Source organism: Cherax quadricarinatus, chromosome 3 (genome assembly GCF_038502225.1).
Source record: "Cherax quadricarinatus isolate ZL_2023a chromosome 3, ASM3850222v1, whole genome shotgun sequence".
NCBI classification, from domain to species: domain Eukaryota; kingdom Metazoa; phylum Arthropoda; class Malacostraca; order Decapoda; family Parastacidae; genus Cherax; species Cherax quadricarinatus.
In genome coordinates, this window is record NC_091294.1 from 77,086,530 (window position 1) to 77,101,606 (window position 15,077).

Here is a 15,077-nt window from a genome sequence, read left to right on the forward strand (position 1 = left end):
TGAGGATCCACAACACATGAGAGGGCAGCTAGTAACCTTGTACCCTGGTAACTGTTAACTTATTGCCTCTTACGTGTTACCAGTCGTAACATTATCGTGTTTGGTTCTGTTACAGTTCCCTTGTTGTCAGTGTTACTGGTAAGATTCCATCTGTTACTTACGTGTTACCAGTCGTAACATTATCGTGTTTGGTTCTGTTACAGTTCCCTTGTTGTCAGTGTTACTGGTAAGATTCCATCTGTTACTTACGTGTTACCAGTCGTAACATTATCGTATCTGGTTCTGTTACAGTAATCTTATGTAATTTGACACAATATATATCATAATCCTTTGTGTTTTGACAGATCGCCATCCTAAATACCTTCTCTAATGAGGAGGTTTTACTTGTGGTTTCCGAGGGGCATCCCTGTGGGTAGGGTCCTATGGTCTTTTGGTGGATCAGGGTCTGATTAATTAACCAGGCTGTTACTACCGGTTACATTCAATCCAGCGTAGGAACCACAGTCCGGCTGGTCAGGTACTGATTTTAAGTACCTGTCCAGCTTCCTGTTGAAGACAGCCAGGGATCTGTTGGCAATCTTTCTTATATATGATGGGTGGCTGTTGTATAGTCTTGGGCCCCTGACACTTACTGTGTTTTTTCTTAGCGTACAGCTGTGGGTCGTTCGTCAGTTTGCGTGCGGCCAGCAGTAACAGCCTGGTTGATCAGACCCTGATCCACTACGAGGCCTGGTTTCAGACCGAGACGCGGGGCGTTGGCCCCCAAAACCTTCTCCAGGTATATACAATACACTGTACTCTGTACACAGGACACTGTGTACAGATTTTTGACTAGTCCCTCTAGGATTTTCTAGGTATAAATTATGCTGTACCTTCCTCACCTGCACTCCCAGGATCTACAGCCATCAGATGTGCCATGATGAACTTCTGCATATTTTGCAGATCTGCAATTTAGCCTAACTTGAAAAGGACTTTTAGTTTACTTCAGTTTTCCAGCCTAGATCTTAGTTTACTTCAGTTTTCCAGCCTAGATCTTAGTTTACATCAGTTTCCCAGCCTAGATCTTAGTTTACATCAATTTTACATCCTAGATCTTAGTTTACATCAGTTTTCCATCCTAGATCTTAGTTTACATCAGTTTTCCAGCCTAGATCTTAGTTTACATCAGTTTTCCAGCCTAAATCTTAGTTTACATCAGTTTTCCAGCCTAGATCTTAGTTTACATCAGTTTTCCAGCCTAGATCTTAGTTTACATCAGTTTTCCAGCTTAGATCTTAGTTTACATCAGTTTTCCAGCTTAGATCTTAGTTTACATCAGTTTTCCAGCCTAGATCTTAGTTTACTTCAGTTTTCCAGCTTAGATCTTAGTTTACATCAGTTTTCCAGCTTAGATCTTAGTTTACATCAGTTTTCCAGCCTAGATCTTAGTTTACTTCAGTTTTCCAGCTTAGATCTTAGTTTACATCAGTTTTCCAGCTTAGATCTTAGTTTACATCAGTTTTCCAGCCTAGATCTTAGTTTACATCAGTTTTCCAGCTTAGATCTTAGTTTACATCAGTTTTCCAGCCTAGATCTTAGTTTACATCAGTTTTCCAGCTTAGATCTTAGTTTACATCAGTTTTCCAGCTTAGATCTTAGTTTTCATCAGTTTTCCAGCTTAGATCTTAGTTTACATCAGTTTTCCAGCTTAGATCTTAGCTTACATCAGTTTTCCAGCCTAGATCTTAGTTTACATCAGTTTTCCAGCCTAGATCTTAGTTTACTTCAGTTTTCCAGCTTAGATCTTAGTTTACATCAGTTTTCCAGCTTAGATCTTAGTTTACATCAGTTTTCCAGCCTAGATCTTAGTTTACTTCAGTTTTCCAGCTTAGATCTTAGTTTACATCAGTTTCCCAGCCTATATCTTAGTTTACATCAGTTTTCCAGCCTAGATCTTAGTTTACTTCAGTTTTCCAGCCTAGATCTTAGTTTACTTCAGTTTTCCAGCTTAGATCTTAGTTTACATCAGTTTCCCAGCCTAAATCTTAGTTTACATCAGTTTTCCAGCCTAGATCTTAGTTTACATCAGTTTTCCAGCTTAGATCTTAGTTTACATCAGTTTTCCATCCTAGATCTTAGTTTACATCAGTTTTCCATCCTAGATCTTAGTTTACTTCAGTTTTCCAGCTTAGATCTTAGTTTACATCAGTTTTCCAGCCTAGATCTTAGTTTGCATCAGTTTTCCAGCCTAGATCTTAGTTTACTTCAGTTTTCCAGCCTAGATCTTAGTTTACTTCAGTTTTCCAGCCTAGATCTTAGTTTACATCAGTTTTCCAGCCTAGATCTTAGTTTACATCAGTTTTCCAGCCTAGATCTTAGTTTACATCAGTTTTCCAGCCTAGATGTTAGTTTACATCAGTTTTCCAGCTTAGATCTTAGTTTACATCAGTTTTCCAGCCTAGATCTTAGTTTACATCAGTTTTCCAGCCTAGATCTTAGTTTACATCAGTTTTCCAGCTTAGATCTTAGTTTACATCAGTTTTCCAGCCTAGATCTTAGTTTACATCAGTTTTCCAGCTTAGATCTTAGTTTACATCAGTTTTCCAGCCTAGATCTTAGTTTACATCAGTTTTCCAGCCTAGATCTTAGTTTACATCAGTTTTCCAGCCTAGATCTTAGTTTACATCAGTTTTCCAGCCTAGATCTTAGTTTACATCAGTTTTCCAGCCTAGATCTTAGTTTACATCAGTTTTCCAGCTTAGATCTTAGTTTACATCAGTTTTCCAGCCTAGATCTTAGTTTACATCAGTTTTCCAGCTTAGATCTTAGTTTACATCAGTTTTCCAGCCTAGATCTTAGTTTACATCAGTTTTCCAGCCTAGATCTTAGTTTACATCAGTTTTCCAGCCTAGATCTTAGTTTACATCAGTTTTCCAGCTTAGATCTTAGTTTACATCAGTTTTCCAGCCTAGATCTTAGTTTACATCATAACAAGTGCTTGGAGAAGATCACCATTGTCTTGACATTCCTTTTCTTTTTTTGAAGGTTCACATTGTCCTTACAGTTGTGGTAATGACTTGTGGTCCTGAAGGTGAGATCTGTCATTATCACTTGTGGTCCTGAAGGTGAAATCTGTCATTATCACTTGTGGTCCTGAAGGTGAGATCTGTCATTATCACTTGTGGTCCTGAATGTGAGATCTGTCATTATCACTTGTGGTCCTGAAGGTGAGATCTGTCATTATCACTTGTGGTCCTGAAGGTGAGATCTGTTATTATCACTTGTGGTCCTGAAGGTGAGATCTGTTATTATCACTTGTGGTCCTGAAGGTGAGATCTGTCATTATCACTTGTGGTCCTGAAGGTGAGATCTGTTATTATCACTTGTGGTCCTGAAGGTGAAATCTGTCATTATCACTTGTGGTCCTGAAGGTGAGATCTGTCATTATCACTTGTTGTCCTGAAGGTGAGATCTGTCATTATCACTTGTGGTCCTGAAGGTGAAATCTGTCATTATCACTTGTTGTCCTGAAGGTGAGATCTGTCATTATCACTTGTGGTCCTGAAGGTGAAATCTGTTATTATCACTTGTGGTCATGAAGGTGAGATCTGTCATTATCATTTGTGGTGCTGAAGGTGAGATCTGTCATTATCACTTGTGGTCCTGAAGGTGAGATCTGTCATTATCACTTGGGGTCCTGAAGGAGATCTGCCATTATCACTTGTGGTCCTGAAGGTGAGATCTGTCATTATCACTTGTGGTCCTGAAGGTGAGATCTGTCATTATCACTTGTGGTCCTGAAGGTGAGAGCTGTTTTTATCACTTGTGGTCCTGAAGGTGAGATCTGTCATTATCACTTGTGGTCCTGAAGGTGAGATCTGTCATTATCACTTGTGGTGCTGAAGGTGAGATCTGTCATTATCACTTGTGGTCCTGAAGGTGAGAGCTGTTTTTATCACTTGTGGTCCTGAAGGTGAGATCTGTCATTATCACTTGTGGTCCTGAAGGTGAGATCTGTCATTATCACTTGTGGTCCTGAAGGTGAGATCTGTCATTATCACTTGTGGTCCTGAAGGTGAGAGCTGTTTTTATCACTTGTGGTCCTGAAGGTGAGATCTGTCATTATCACTTGTGGTCCTGAAGGTGAGATCTGTCATTATCACTTGTGGTGCTGAAGGTGAGATCTGTCATTATCACTTGTGGTCCTGAAGGTGAGATCTGTCATTATCACTTGTGGTCCTGAAGGTGAGATCTGTCATTATCACTACCACATTATCATTACCACAGTGAGTGACGCCTTCACTCCAGTACCACAGTGAGTGGCGCCTTCACTCCAGTACCACAGTGAGTGGCGCCTTCACTCCAGTACCACAGTGAGTGACGCCTTCACTCCAGTACCACAGTGAGTGACGCCTTCACTCCAGTACCACAGTGAGTGGCGCCTTCACTCCAGTACCACAGTGAGTGGCGCCTTCACTCCAGTACCACAGTGAGTGGCGCCTTCACTCCAGTACCACAGTGAGTGGCGCCTTCACTCCAGTACAACAGTGAGTGACCCCTTCACTCCAGTACAACAGTGAGTGGCGCCTTCACTCCAGTACCACAGTGAGTGACCCCTTCACTCCAGTACCACAGTGAGTGGCGCCTTCACTCCAGTACAACAGTGAGTGACCCCTTCACTCCAGTACAACAGTGAGTGGCGCCTTCACTCCAGTACCACAGTGAGTGACCCCTTCACTCCAGTACCACAGTGAGTGGCCCCTTCACTCCAGTACCACAGTGAGTGGCCCCTTCACTCCAGTACCACAGTGAGTGGCGCCTTCACTCCAGTACCACAGTGAGTGACCCCTTCACTCCAGTACCACAGTGAGTGGCCCCTTCACTCCAGTACCACAGTGAGTGGCCCCTTCACTCCAGTACCACAGTGAGTGACCCCTTCACTCCAGTACCACAGTGAGTGGCGCCTTCACTCCAGTACCACAGTGGGTGACGCTTTCACTCCAGTACCACAGTGAATGGAACCTTCACTCCAGTACCACACTGAGTGGCGCCTTCACTCCAGTACCACAGTGAGTGGCCCCTTCACTCCAGTACTACAGTGAGTGGAACCTTCACTTCAGTACCATAGTGACTGGCCCCTTCACTCCAGTTCCACAGTGAGTGGCCCCTTCACTCCAGTACCACGGTGAGTGACCCCTTCACTCCAATACCATAGTGACTGGCCCCTTCACTCCAGTACCACAGTGACTGGCCCCTTCACTCCAGTACCACAGTGAGTGACCCCTTCACTCCAATACCATAGTGACTGGCCCCTTCACTCCAGTACCACAGAGAGTGGAACCTTCGCTCCAGTACCACACTGAGTGGCCCTTTCACTCCAGTACTACAGTGAGTGACGCCTTCACTCCAGTACCACACTGAGTGGCCCTTTCACTCCAGTACAACAGTGAGTGGCCTCTTCACTCCAGTACCACACTGAGTGGCCCTTTCACTCCAGTACCACACTGAGTGGCCCTTTCACTCCAGTCCCACAGTGAGTGGCCCTTTCACTCCAGTACTACAGTGAGTGGAACTTCACTCCAGTACAACAGTGAGTGGCCCCTTCACTCCAGTACCACAGTGAGTGGCCCCTTCACTCCAGTACCACAGTGAGTGGCCCCTTCTCTCCAGTACCACATTGAGTGGCCCCTTCACTCCAGTAGTACAGTGAGTGGCCCCTTCACTCCAGTACCACAGTGAGTGGCCCCTTCACTCCAGTACCACAGTGAGTGGCCCCCTCCAATAGCACAGTGAGTGGCCCCCACTTCAGTACCATAGTGAGTGAATGCCACTCTAGTACCACAGTGAGTGGCCCCACTCTCCAGTACAACAGTGAGAGACCCCACTCCAGTACTACAGTGAGTGGCCCCCCTCCAATTGCACAGTGAGTGGCCCCCACTCCAGTACCATAGTGAGTGGATCCCACTCCAGTACCTCAGTGAGTGGCCCCCACTCCAGTACCATAGTGAGTGGATCCCACTCCAGTACCACAATGAGTGGCCTCCACTCCAGTGCCATAGTGAGTGGATCCCACTCCAGTACCACAGTGAGTGGCCTCCACTCCAGTACCATAGTGAGTGGATCCCACTCCAGTACCACAGTGAGTGGCCTCCACTCCAGTACCACAATGAGTGGCCTCCACTCCAGTACCACAATGAGTGGCCTCCACTCCAGTACCACAATGAGTGGCCTCCAGTCCAGTACCACAGTGAGTGGCCTCCACTCCAGTACCACAATGAGTGGCCTCCACTCCAGTACCACAATGAGTGGCCTCCACTCCTGTACCACAATGAGTGGCCTCCACTCCTGTACCACAATGAGTGGCCTCCACTCCAGTACCACAATGAGTGGCCTCCACTCCTGTACCACAATGAGTGGCCTCCACTCCTGTACCACAATGAGTGGCCTCCACTCCAGTACCACAATGAGTGGCCTCCACTCCAGTACCACAATGAGTGGCCTCCATTCCAGTACCACAATGAGTGGCCTCCACTCCAGTACCACAATGAATGGCCTCCACTCCAGTACCACAATGAGTGGCCTCCATTCCAGTACCACAATGAGTGGCCTCCACTCCAGTACCACAATGAGTGGCCTCCACTCCAGTACCACAATGAGTGGCCTCCACTCCAGTACCACAATGAGTGGCCTCCACTCCAGTACCACAATGAATGGCCTCCACTCCAGTACCACAATGAGTGGCCTCCACTCCAGTACCACAATGAGTGGCCTCCACTCCAGTACCACAATGAATGGCCTCCACTCCAGTACCACAATGAGTGGCCTCCACTCCAGTACCACAATGAGTGGCATCCACTCCAGTACCACAATGAGTGGCCTCCACTCCAGTACCACAATGAGTGGCCTCCACTCCAGTACCACAATGAATGGCCTCCACTCCAGTACCACAATGAGTGGCCTCCATTCCAGTACCACAATGAGTGGCCTCCACTCCAGTACCACAATGAGTGGCCTCCACTCCAGTACCACAATGAGTGGCCTCCACTCCAGTACCACAATGAGTGGCCTCCACTCCTGTACCACAATGAGTGGCCTCCACTCCAGTACCACAATGAGTGGCCTCCACTCCAGTACCACAATGAGTGGCCTCCACTCCAGTACCACAATGAGTGGCCTCCACTCCAGTACCACAATGAGTGGCCTCCATTCCAGTACCACAATGAGTGGCCTCCACTCCAGTACCACAATGAGTGGCCTCCACTCCAGTACCACAATGAGTGGCCTCCACTCCAGTACCACAATGAGTGGCCTCCACTCCAGTACCACAATGAGTGGCCTCCACTCCAGTACCACAATGAGTGGCCTCCACTCCAGTACCACAATGAGTGGCGTCCACTCCAGTACCACATCCAGTGCCTATAAAAAACAGCGAGCCAATATTCAAATATACAAGGTCTTGTGGTGTTCATGAGGAACTAAATATCTTTCTTCAGTGTACTCCTGGTGGAGTTGAATGTGATATTGGTGGCCCTCACAGAGACCCTCACAAGACATCACTTTGTCAATGAAATATGGATGTCAAGGTACAACTTAGATGCGACGGGACGACCAGGTAACAAGGTGACTGTGACCAATATGTCACAGTGACCTGGTGTCAGACCAGGCTGCGGGGGCGTTGACCCCGAAACTCTCTCCAGGTAAACCACAAATGATGTATTCCTGGAGTATACCTGGAAAGGGTTTCAGGGGTCAGTGCCCCCGTGGCATATATATATATATATATATATATATATATATATATATATATATATATATATATATATATATATATATATATATATATATATATATATATATATATATATGTATGTATGTATATTAATGTTTGATAACAAACCCAATGATATAACAGATAATTGATTTAATTATATGGCAACCCTTTGTTTTTATAGTCACTGAGGTTGTAAAAACTGTGGGTCATACGATGGAGCTTTTGGTCATCTGACCGAGGCCTTCCACTGGCTTACCACTCCACCACTTTACACACAATTTATTGCTTTTGCAACGTAGTGAAATACTCATTTTACTACAGAAAATATTGATAAATTAGACACATGTGCAACACTTGGGTATCTTTATTGAGGAAACGTTTCGCCACACAGTGGCTTCATCAGTCCTATACAAAGAAGAATAGTGAAGATCAGGAGTTTGAGGTAAACAGTCCCTCAAAGTGGAGTCGATGTAAACAGTCCAGCAATCTTCAAAAGAAATTTATCAACTTGTATGTTCTCTGAATCAATTATTTACAGAAAATATTGATTCATGTTGACAGATGGCGCCATGAACAACCTTGGGGAAGCAACACAACTGACAGATGGCGCCATGAACGACCGTGGAGAAGCAACACAACTAACAGATGGCGCCAAGAACGACCGTGGAGAAGCAACACAACTAACAGATGGCGCCATGAACGACCGTGGGGAAGCAACACAACTGACAGATGGCGCCAAGAACGACCGTGGGGAAGCAACACAACTGACAGATGGCGCCAAGAACGACCGTGGGGAAGCAACACAACTAACAGATGGCGCCATGAACGACCGTGGAGAAGCAACACAACTAACAGATGGCGCCAAGAACGACCGTGGAGAAGCAACACAACTAACAGATGGCGCCAAGAACGACCGTAGAGAAGCAACACAACTAACAGATGGCGCCAAGAACGACCGTGGAGAAGCAACACAACTAACAGATGGCGCCATGAACGACCGTGGAGAAGCAACACAACTGACAGATGGCGCCAAGAACGACCGTGGGGAAGCAACACAACTGACAGATGGCGCCAAGAACGACCGTGGAGAAGCAACACAACTAACAGATGGCGCCATGAACGACCGTGGAGAAGCAACACAACTGACAGATGGCGCCAAGAACGACCGTGGGGAAGCAACACAACTGACAGATGGCGCCAAGAACGACCGTGGAGAAGCAACACAACTAACAGATGGCGCCAAGAACGACCGTGGAGAAGCAACACAACTAACAGATGGCGCCAAGAACGACCGTGGGGAAGCAACACAACTAACAGATGGCGCCAAGAACGACCGTGGGGAAGCAACACAACTGACAGATGGCGCCAAGAACGACCGTGGGGAAGCAACACAACTGACAGATGGCGCCAAGAACGACCGTGGGGAAGCAACACAACTGACAGATGGCGCCAAGAACGACCGTGGGGAAGCAACACAATCCTGGAGATGGATGAACCATCAGGTAATGAATTAATTTGCTTTCTTGTGAATTATCTTTTATTCAGAAAGTAACTTGCAATGTTGTACTCCCTGTAATATTTTATGACCTGTAATTCTATAGTACAATATATTTTAATAGTTTCTGTAATGTTTACTTCCTGTAACACTTTAACACGTACTGTAGTTGACCTCCTGTAATTTTTGAAGACCTCCAATAATGTATTAATATCTCCTGTAATGTTTTTGGATCTATAGAAATGTTTCTAGTACCTCCTAGAACAGGTATTCTAAAACAGGTCTAGAACAGATCTCTTGGAACAAGTTTACCTGGAGAGGCGCCTCTAGAACAGTTCTCGCTCTGTAAACAAGTGTCTAGTGTGCTCACTGAGATTGTGATGGTGGCTTCCCTCCACTACGAACAGCTGTATCTTCAGCTTAAGGAAGAGTTAACGGAAGCAAGAAGATTCAGCAACTGAAAGGTATGTTCAAGGATTAATTCCAGAACAACGTCGTCGAGAACAGCTGTGACAGAGATCGTACCAACGACTGGAAGATGGCTGGAATGGAAGGAACAATGTTACAGCTAAGGAAGGTCCAGGAGACTCCTGTGGTGACCAGAAATACCTTCTCAGCACTGACAGATGAGCGTGAGTTGACGACCTTAGACACCCCAGTGAAGACCATCCCAACGAAAATCATCCCAACAAAGCCATTCCGAAGACCATCCCAATGAAGACTGTCGAGTACGTCATGACAAACTCCGCCAGTGAAGGTAAAAATATTGTTTTAGTTGGGGACAGTGAGGTTAAGTTTATAGACGGGGCTTTTTGTCATAGAGACAGGAAGTAGAGGCAGAGGGTGTAGTTTCCTGGAGCTGGGATGGAGGATATTGTTAGCCATCTGGATGACATCATGAGGGATAATAGGAGCAATCCTATTATCTGTCTCAGTGCTGGAGGCAACGATGTTGGCAGACGTAGGAGTGAGGACCTGATTTGCAGGTATGTGTCAACAATAAACATAATTAGGAGGAAGTGGGGGAGCCCTGTAATACCTGGAGTTTACCTGGAGAGAGTTCCAAGGGTCAACGCCCCCGCGGCCCGGTCTGTGACCAGGCCTCCTGGTGGATCAGAGACTGATCAACCAGGCTGTTACTGCTGGCTGCACGCAAACCAACGTACGAGCCACAGCCCGGCTGGTCAGGAACCGACTTTAGGTGCTTGTCCAGTGCCAGCTTGAAGACTGCCAGGGGTCTGTTGGTAATCCCCCTTATGTATGCTGGGAGGCAGTTGAACAGTCTCGGGCCCCTGACACTTATTGTATGGTCTCTTAACGTGCTAGTGACACCCCTGCTTTTCATTGGGGGGATGTTGCATCGTCTGACAAGTCTTTTGCTTTCGTAGTGAGTGATTTTCGTGTGCAAGTTCGGTACTAGTCCCTCTAGGATTTTCCAGGTGTATATAATCATGTATCACTCCCGCCTGCGTTCCAGGGAATACAGGTTCAGGAACCTCAAGCGCTCCCAGTAATTGAGGTGTTTTATCTCCGTTATGCGCTCCGTGAAGGTTCTCTGTACATTTTCTAGGTCAGCAATTTCACCTGCCTTGAAAGGTGCTGTTAGTGTGCTGCAATATTCCAGCCTAGATAGAACAAGTGACCTGAAGAGTGTCATCATGGGCTTGGCATCCCTAGTTTTGAAGGTTCTCATTATCCATCCTGTCATTTTTCTAGCAGATGTGATTGATACAATGTTATGGTCCTTGAAGGTGAGATCCTCCGACATGATCACTCCCAGGTCTTTGACGTTGGTGTTTCGCTCTATTTTGTGGCCAGAATTTGTTTTGTACTCTGATGAAGATTTAATTTCCTCGTGTTTACCATATCTGAGTAATTGAAATTTCTCATCATTGAACTTCATATTGTTTTCTACAGCCCACTGAAAGATTTGGTTGACGTCCGCCTGGAGCCTTGCAGTGTCTGCAATGGAAGATACTATCATGTAGATTCGGGTGTCATTTGCAAGGGAAGACATGGTGCTGTGGCTGACATCCTTGTCTATGTCAGATATGAGGATGAGGAACAAGATGGGAGCGAGTACTGTGCCTTGTGGAACAGAGCTTTTCACCGTAGCTGTCTCGGACTTTACTCTGTTGACTACTACTCTGTGTTCTGTTAGTGAGGAAATTATAGATCCATCGACCGACTTTTCCTGTTATTCCTTTAGCACGCATTTTGTGCGCTATTATGCCATGGTCACACTTTTGCAAATTCTGTATATACTACATCTGCATTCTTTTTGTCTTCTAGTGCATCTAGGACCTTGTCATAGTGATCCAATAGTTGAGACAGACAGGAGCGACCTGTTCTAAACCCATGTTGCCCTGGGTTGTGTAACTGATAGGTTTCTAGATGTGTGGTGATCTTGCTTCTTAGGACCCTTTCAACGATTTTTATGATGTGGGATGTTAGTGCTATCAGTCTGTAGTTCTTTGCTGTTGCTTTACTGCCCCCTTTGTGGAGTGGGGCTATGTCTGTTGTTTTTAGTAACTGTGGGACGACCCCCGTGTCCATGCTCCCTCTCCATAGGATGGTAAAAACTCGTGATAGGGGCAGAGTGCATGGGCATGTCATTTATCGCCTGTTCGAAGTCATTTGGCGTCAGGATAACATCAGATAGGCTTGTGTTAACCAAATTCTGTGGCTCTCTCATAAAAAATTAATTTTGATCTTCGACTCTCAGTCTGGTTAGCGGCTTGCTAAAAACTGAGTCATATTGGGACTTGAGTAGCTCACTCATTTCCTTGCTGTCATCTGTGTAGGGCCCATCTTGTTTAAGTAGGGGCCCAATACTGGACGTTGTTCTCGACTTCGATTTGGCATAGGAGAAGGGAGGTACTACCGTCCTGTGGTAGTAGGTTGGTAGACAACAACCACCCAGGGAGGTACTACCGTCCTGTGGTAGTAGGTTGGTAGACAACAACCACCCAGGGAGGTACTACCATCCTGTGGTAGTAGGTTGGTAGACAACAACCACCCAGGAAGGTACTACCGTCCTGTGGTAGTAGGTTGGTAGACAACAATCACCCAGGAAGGTACTACCGTCCTGTGGTAGTAGGTTGGTAGACAACAACCACCCAGGAAGGTACTATCGTCCTGTGGTAGTAGGCTGGTAGACAACAACCACCCAGGGAGGTACTACCATCCTGTGGTAGTAGGTTGGTAGACAACAACCACCCAGGAAGGTACTACCATCCTGTGGTAGTAGGTTGGTAGACAACAACCACCCAGGAAGGTACTACCATCCTGTGGTAGTAGGTTGGTAGACAACAACCACCCAGGAAGGTACTACCATCCTGTGGTAGTAGGTTGGTAGACAACAACCACCCAGGAAGGTACTACCATCCTGTGGTAGTAGGTTGGTAGACAACAACCACCCAGGAAGGTACTACCATCCTGTGGTAGTAGGTTGGTAGACAACAACCACCCAGGGAGGTACTACCGTCCTGTGGTAGTAGGTTGGTAGACAACAACCACCCAGGAAGGTACTACCATCCTGTGGTAGTAGGTTGGTAGACAACAACCACCCAGGGAGGTACTATCGTCCTGCCAAGTGAGTGTAAAATTGAAACCTGTAATTGTTTTACATGATGGTAGGATTGCTGGTGTCTTTTTTTTTTCTGTCTCATAAACATGTAAGATTTCAGGTACGTCTTGCTACTTCTACTTACACTTAGGTCACACTACACATACATGTACAAGTATATATATACACACCCCTCTGGGTTTTCTTATATTTTCTTTCTAGTTCTTGTTCTTGTTTATTTCCTCTTATCTCCATGGGGAAGTGGAACAGAATTCTTCCTCTGTGAGCCATGCGTGTTGTAAGAGGCGACTAAAATGCCGGGAGCAAGGGGCTAGTAACCTCTTCTCCTGTATATATTACTAAATGTAAAAGGAGAAACTTTCGTTTTTCCTTTTGGGTCAACCCCCCCTCGGTGGGATACTGCCGGTGTGTTGAAGGAAAGAAGAAAGATATATATGTGTGTGTGTGTGTACTCACCTATTTGTGGTTGCAGGGGTCGAGTCATAGCTCCTGGCCCCGCCTCTTCACTGATTGCTACTAGGTCCTCTCTCTCCCTGCCCCATGAGCTTTATCATACCTCGTCTTAAAACTATGTATGGTTCCTGCCTCCACTACGTCACTTTCTAGGCTATTCCACTTCCTGACAACTCTATGACTGAAAAAAATACTTCCTAACATCCCTTTGACTAATCTGAGTCTTCAACTTCCAATTATGACCCCTTGTTTCTGTGTCCCATCTCTGGAACATCCCGTCTTTGTCCACCTTGTCTATTCCAAGCAGTATTTTATATGTCGTTATCATGTCTCCCCTGACCCTCCTGTCCTCCAGTGTCGTCAGGCCAATTTCCCTTAACCTTTCTTCGTAGGACATTCCCTGTAGCTCTGTAAGTAAGTAAGTAAGTAAGTAAATTTATTCAGGTATACACAATACAGTTACATAGAATTATCATACATAGCAGCATATGTGTAGAGAACCTGGGATAACCCAAAAAAGTCAGACAGAGTGACTTATTTCTTATGTCTTGTTGCAAACCTTTGCACTTTCTCTAATTTCTTGACGTGCTTGACCAGGTATAGGTTCCAAACTGGTGTTGCATACTCCAGTATGGGTCTGACGTATATGGTGTGCAGTCGTATATGGCCTGTAGCCTGTCCAGGTCTCTTTGTAGTCCTGCCTGATCCTCGACCGATTTGATTCTCCTCATTAACTTCACATCATCTGCAAACAAGGACACTTCTGAGTCTGTCCCTTTCTTTGTGTATGTGTGTGTGTGTGTGTGTGTGTGTGTGTGTGTGTGTACTCACCTAATTGTGGTTGCAGGGGTCGAGACTCAGCTCCTGGCCCCGCCTCTTCACTGATCGCTACTGGATCCTCTCTCTCTCTGTGTGTGTGTATGTATGTGTGTGTGTGTGTGTGTGTGTGTGTGTGTGTATGTGTACTCACCTAGTTCTGCTCACCTAGTTGAGGTTGCAGGGGTCGAGTCCAAGCTCCTGGCCCCGCCTCTTCACTGGTCGCTACTGTGTGTGTGTGTGTGAAAATTCTCCGTTTATGTGTAAGTAATTGTTAACATGCTTGCATTATATGTGCTGGAACAGGAGCTGGAAGAGCAGTACTCCCCCTCGAGGTGGTCCAAGCGATACTCAGCCCAGGAGATCATCAATGTACACGTGAGAGTAGTTAAAGATCTCTCCCAGGCTGCCAGGGAGACCGTCAGCCACCGCATCGACGTCCCATACGGTCCAGGACCCAGAGCTAAACTTGATGTATATGGCGAGGACCTCCCACCAGGTACTAACAACATTAACAATAGACAAAAAGTACAATAAATAATAGACTGTACTATAAAATTTAGAGGTAAAAAAGGCTGAATGGTTTTTATTGTTTTTCCATATGACTTATACACTCAGTGGTCAGTTTAGTACTGGGTAGGGAATCCCTATTTGGCCCGAGAACATCTGCATTCTTGGTGGCATGGATTCAACAAGGTGCTGGAGACATTCCTTATAGATCCTTGTTAACATGACAGCATCACGCACTTGCTGCACAGTTGTTGGCTGTATATTCATGCTGCGATTCTCCCGAAAGCAAATTCTTGGTTAGTTTTTTGGGAAAACACTGGACACATAGATGGGTGGTGTTGATAAGAACCTGCCTTGTATGGGCCAGTAGGCCTTCTGCAGTGTTCCACCATTCTTATGTTTTTAATAACATCTCAAAGACTAATGCCAGATTCTGACCATCTGTATGTCACACCAGAAATTGC

At 45.7% G+C, this 15,077-nt stretch overlaps 1 protein-coding gene across 5 annotated transcripts in view; it reads left to right on the top strand.

Moving 5' to 3' along the window:
• KFase (kynurenine formamidase) overlaps positions 1-15,077 on the top strand; it is a 38,169-nt gene continuing 23,092 nt past the window's right edge. For 2 of the 5 annotated variants that reach the window (XM_070092640.1, XM_070092658.1), the window contains exons 1-3: positions 139-226; positions 8,312-9,252; positions 14,410-14,602. In XM_070092640.1, coding sequence (XP_069948741.1) covers positions 8,320-9,252; positions 14,410-14,602 — 1,126 coding nt within the window. In that variant the 5' untranslated portion in view covers positions 139-226; positions 8,312-8,319. Of the gene's footprint in view, positions 227-8,311; positions 9,253-14,409; positions 14,603-15,077 lie in introns of all 5 variants that reach the window. The other 3 variants (XM_070092643.1, XM_053800040.2, XM_070092654.1) reach the window with 3 other exon arrangements.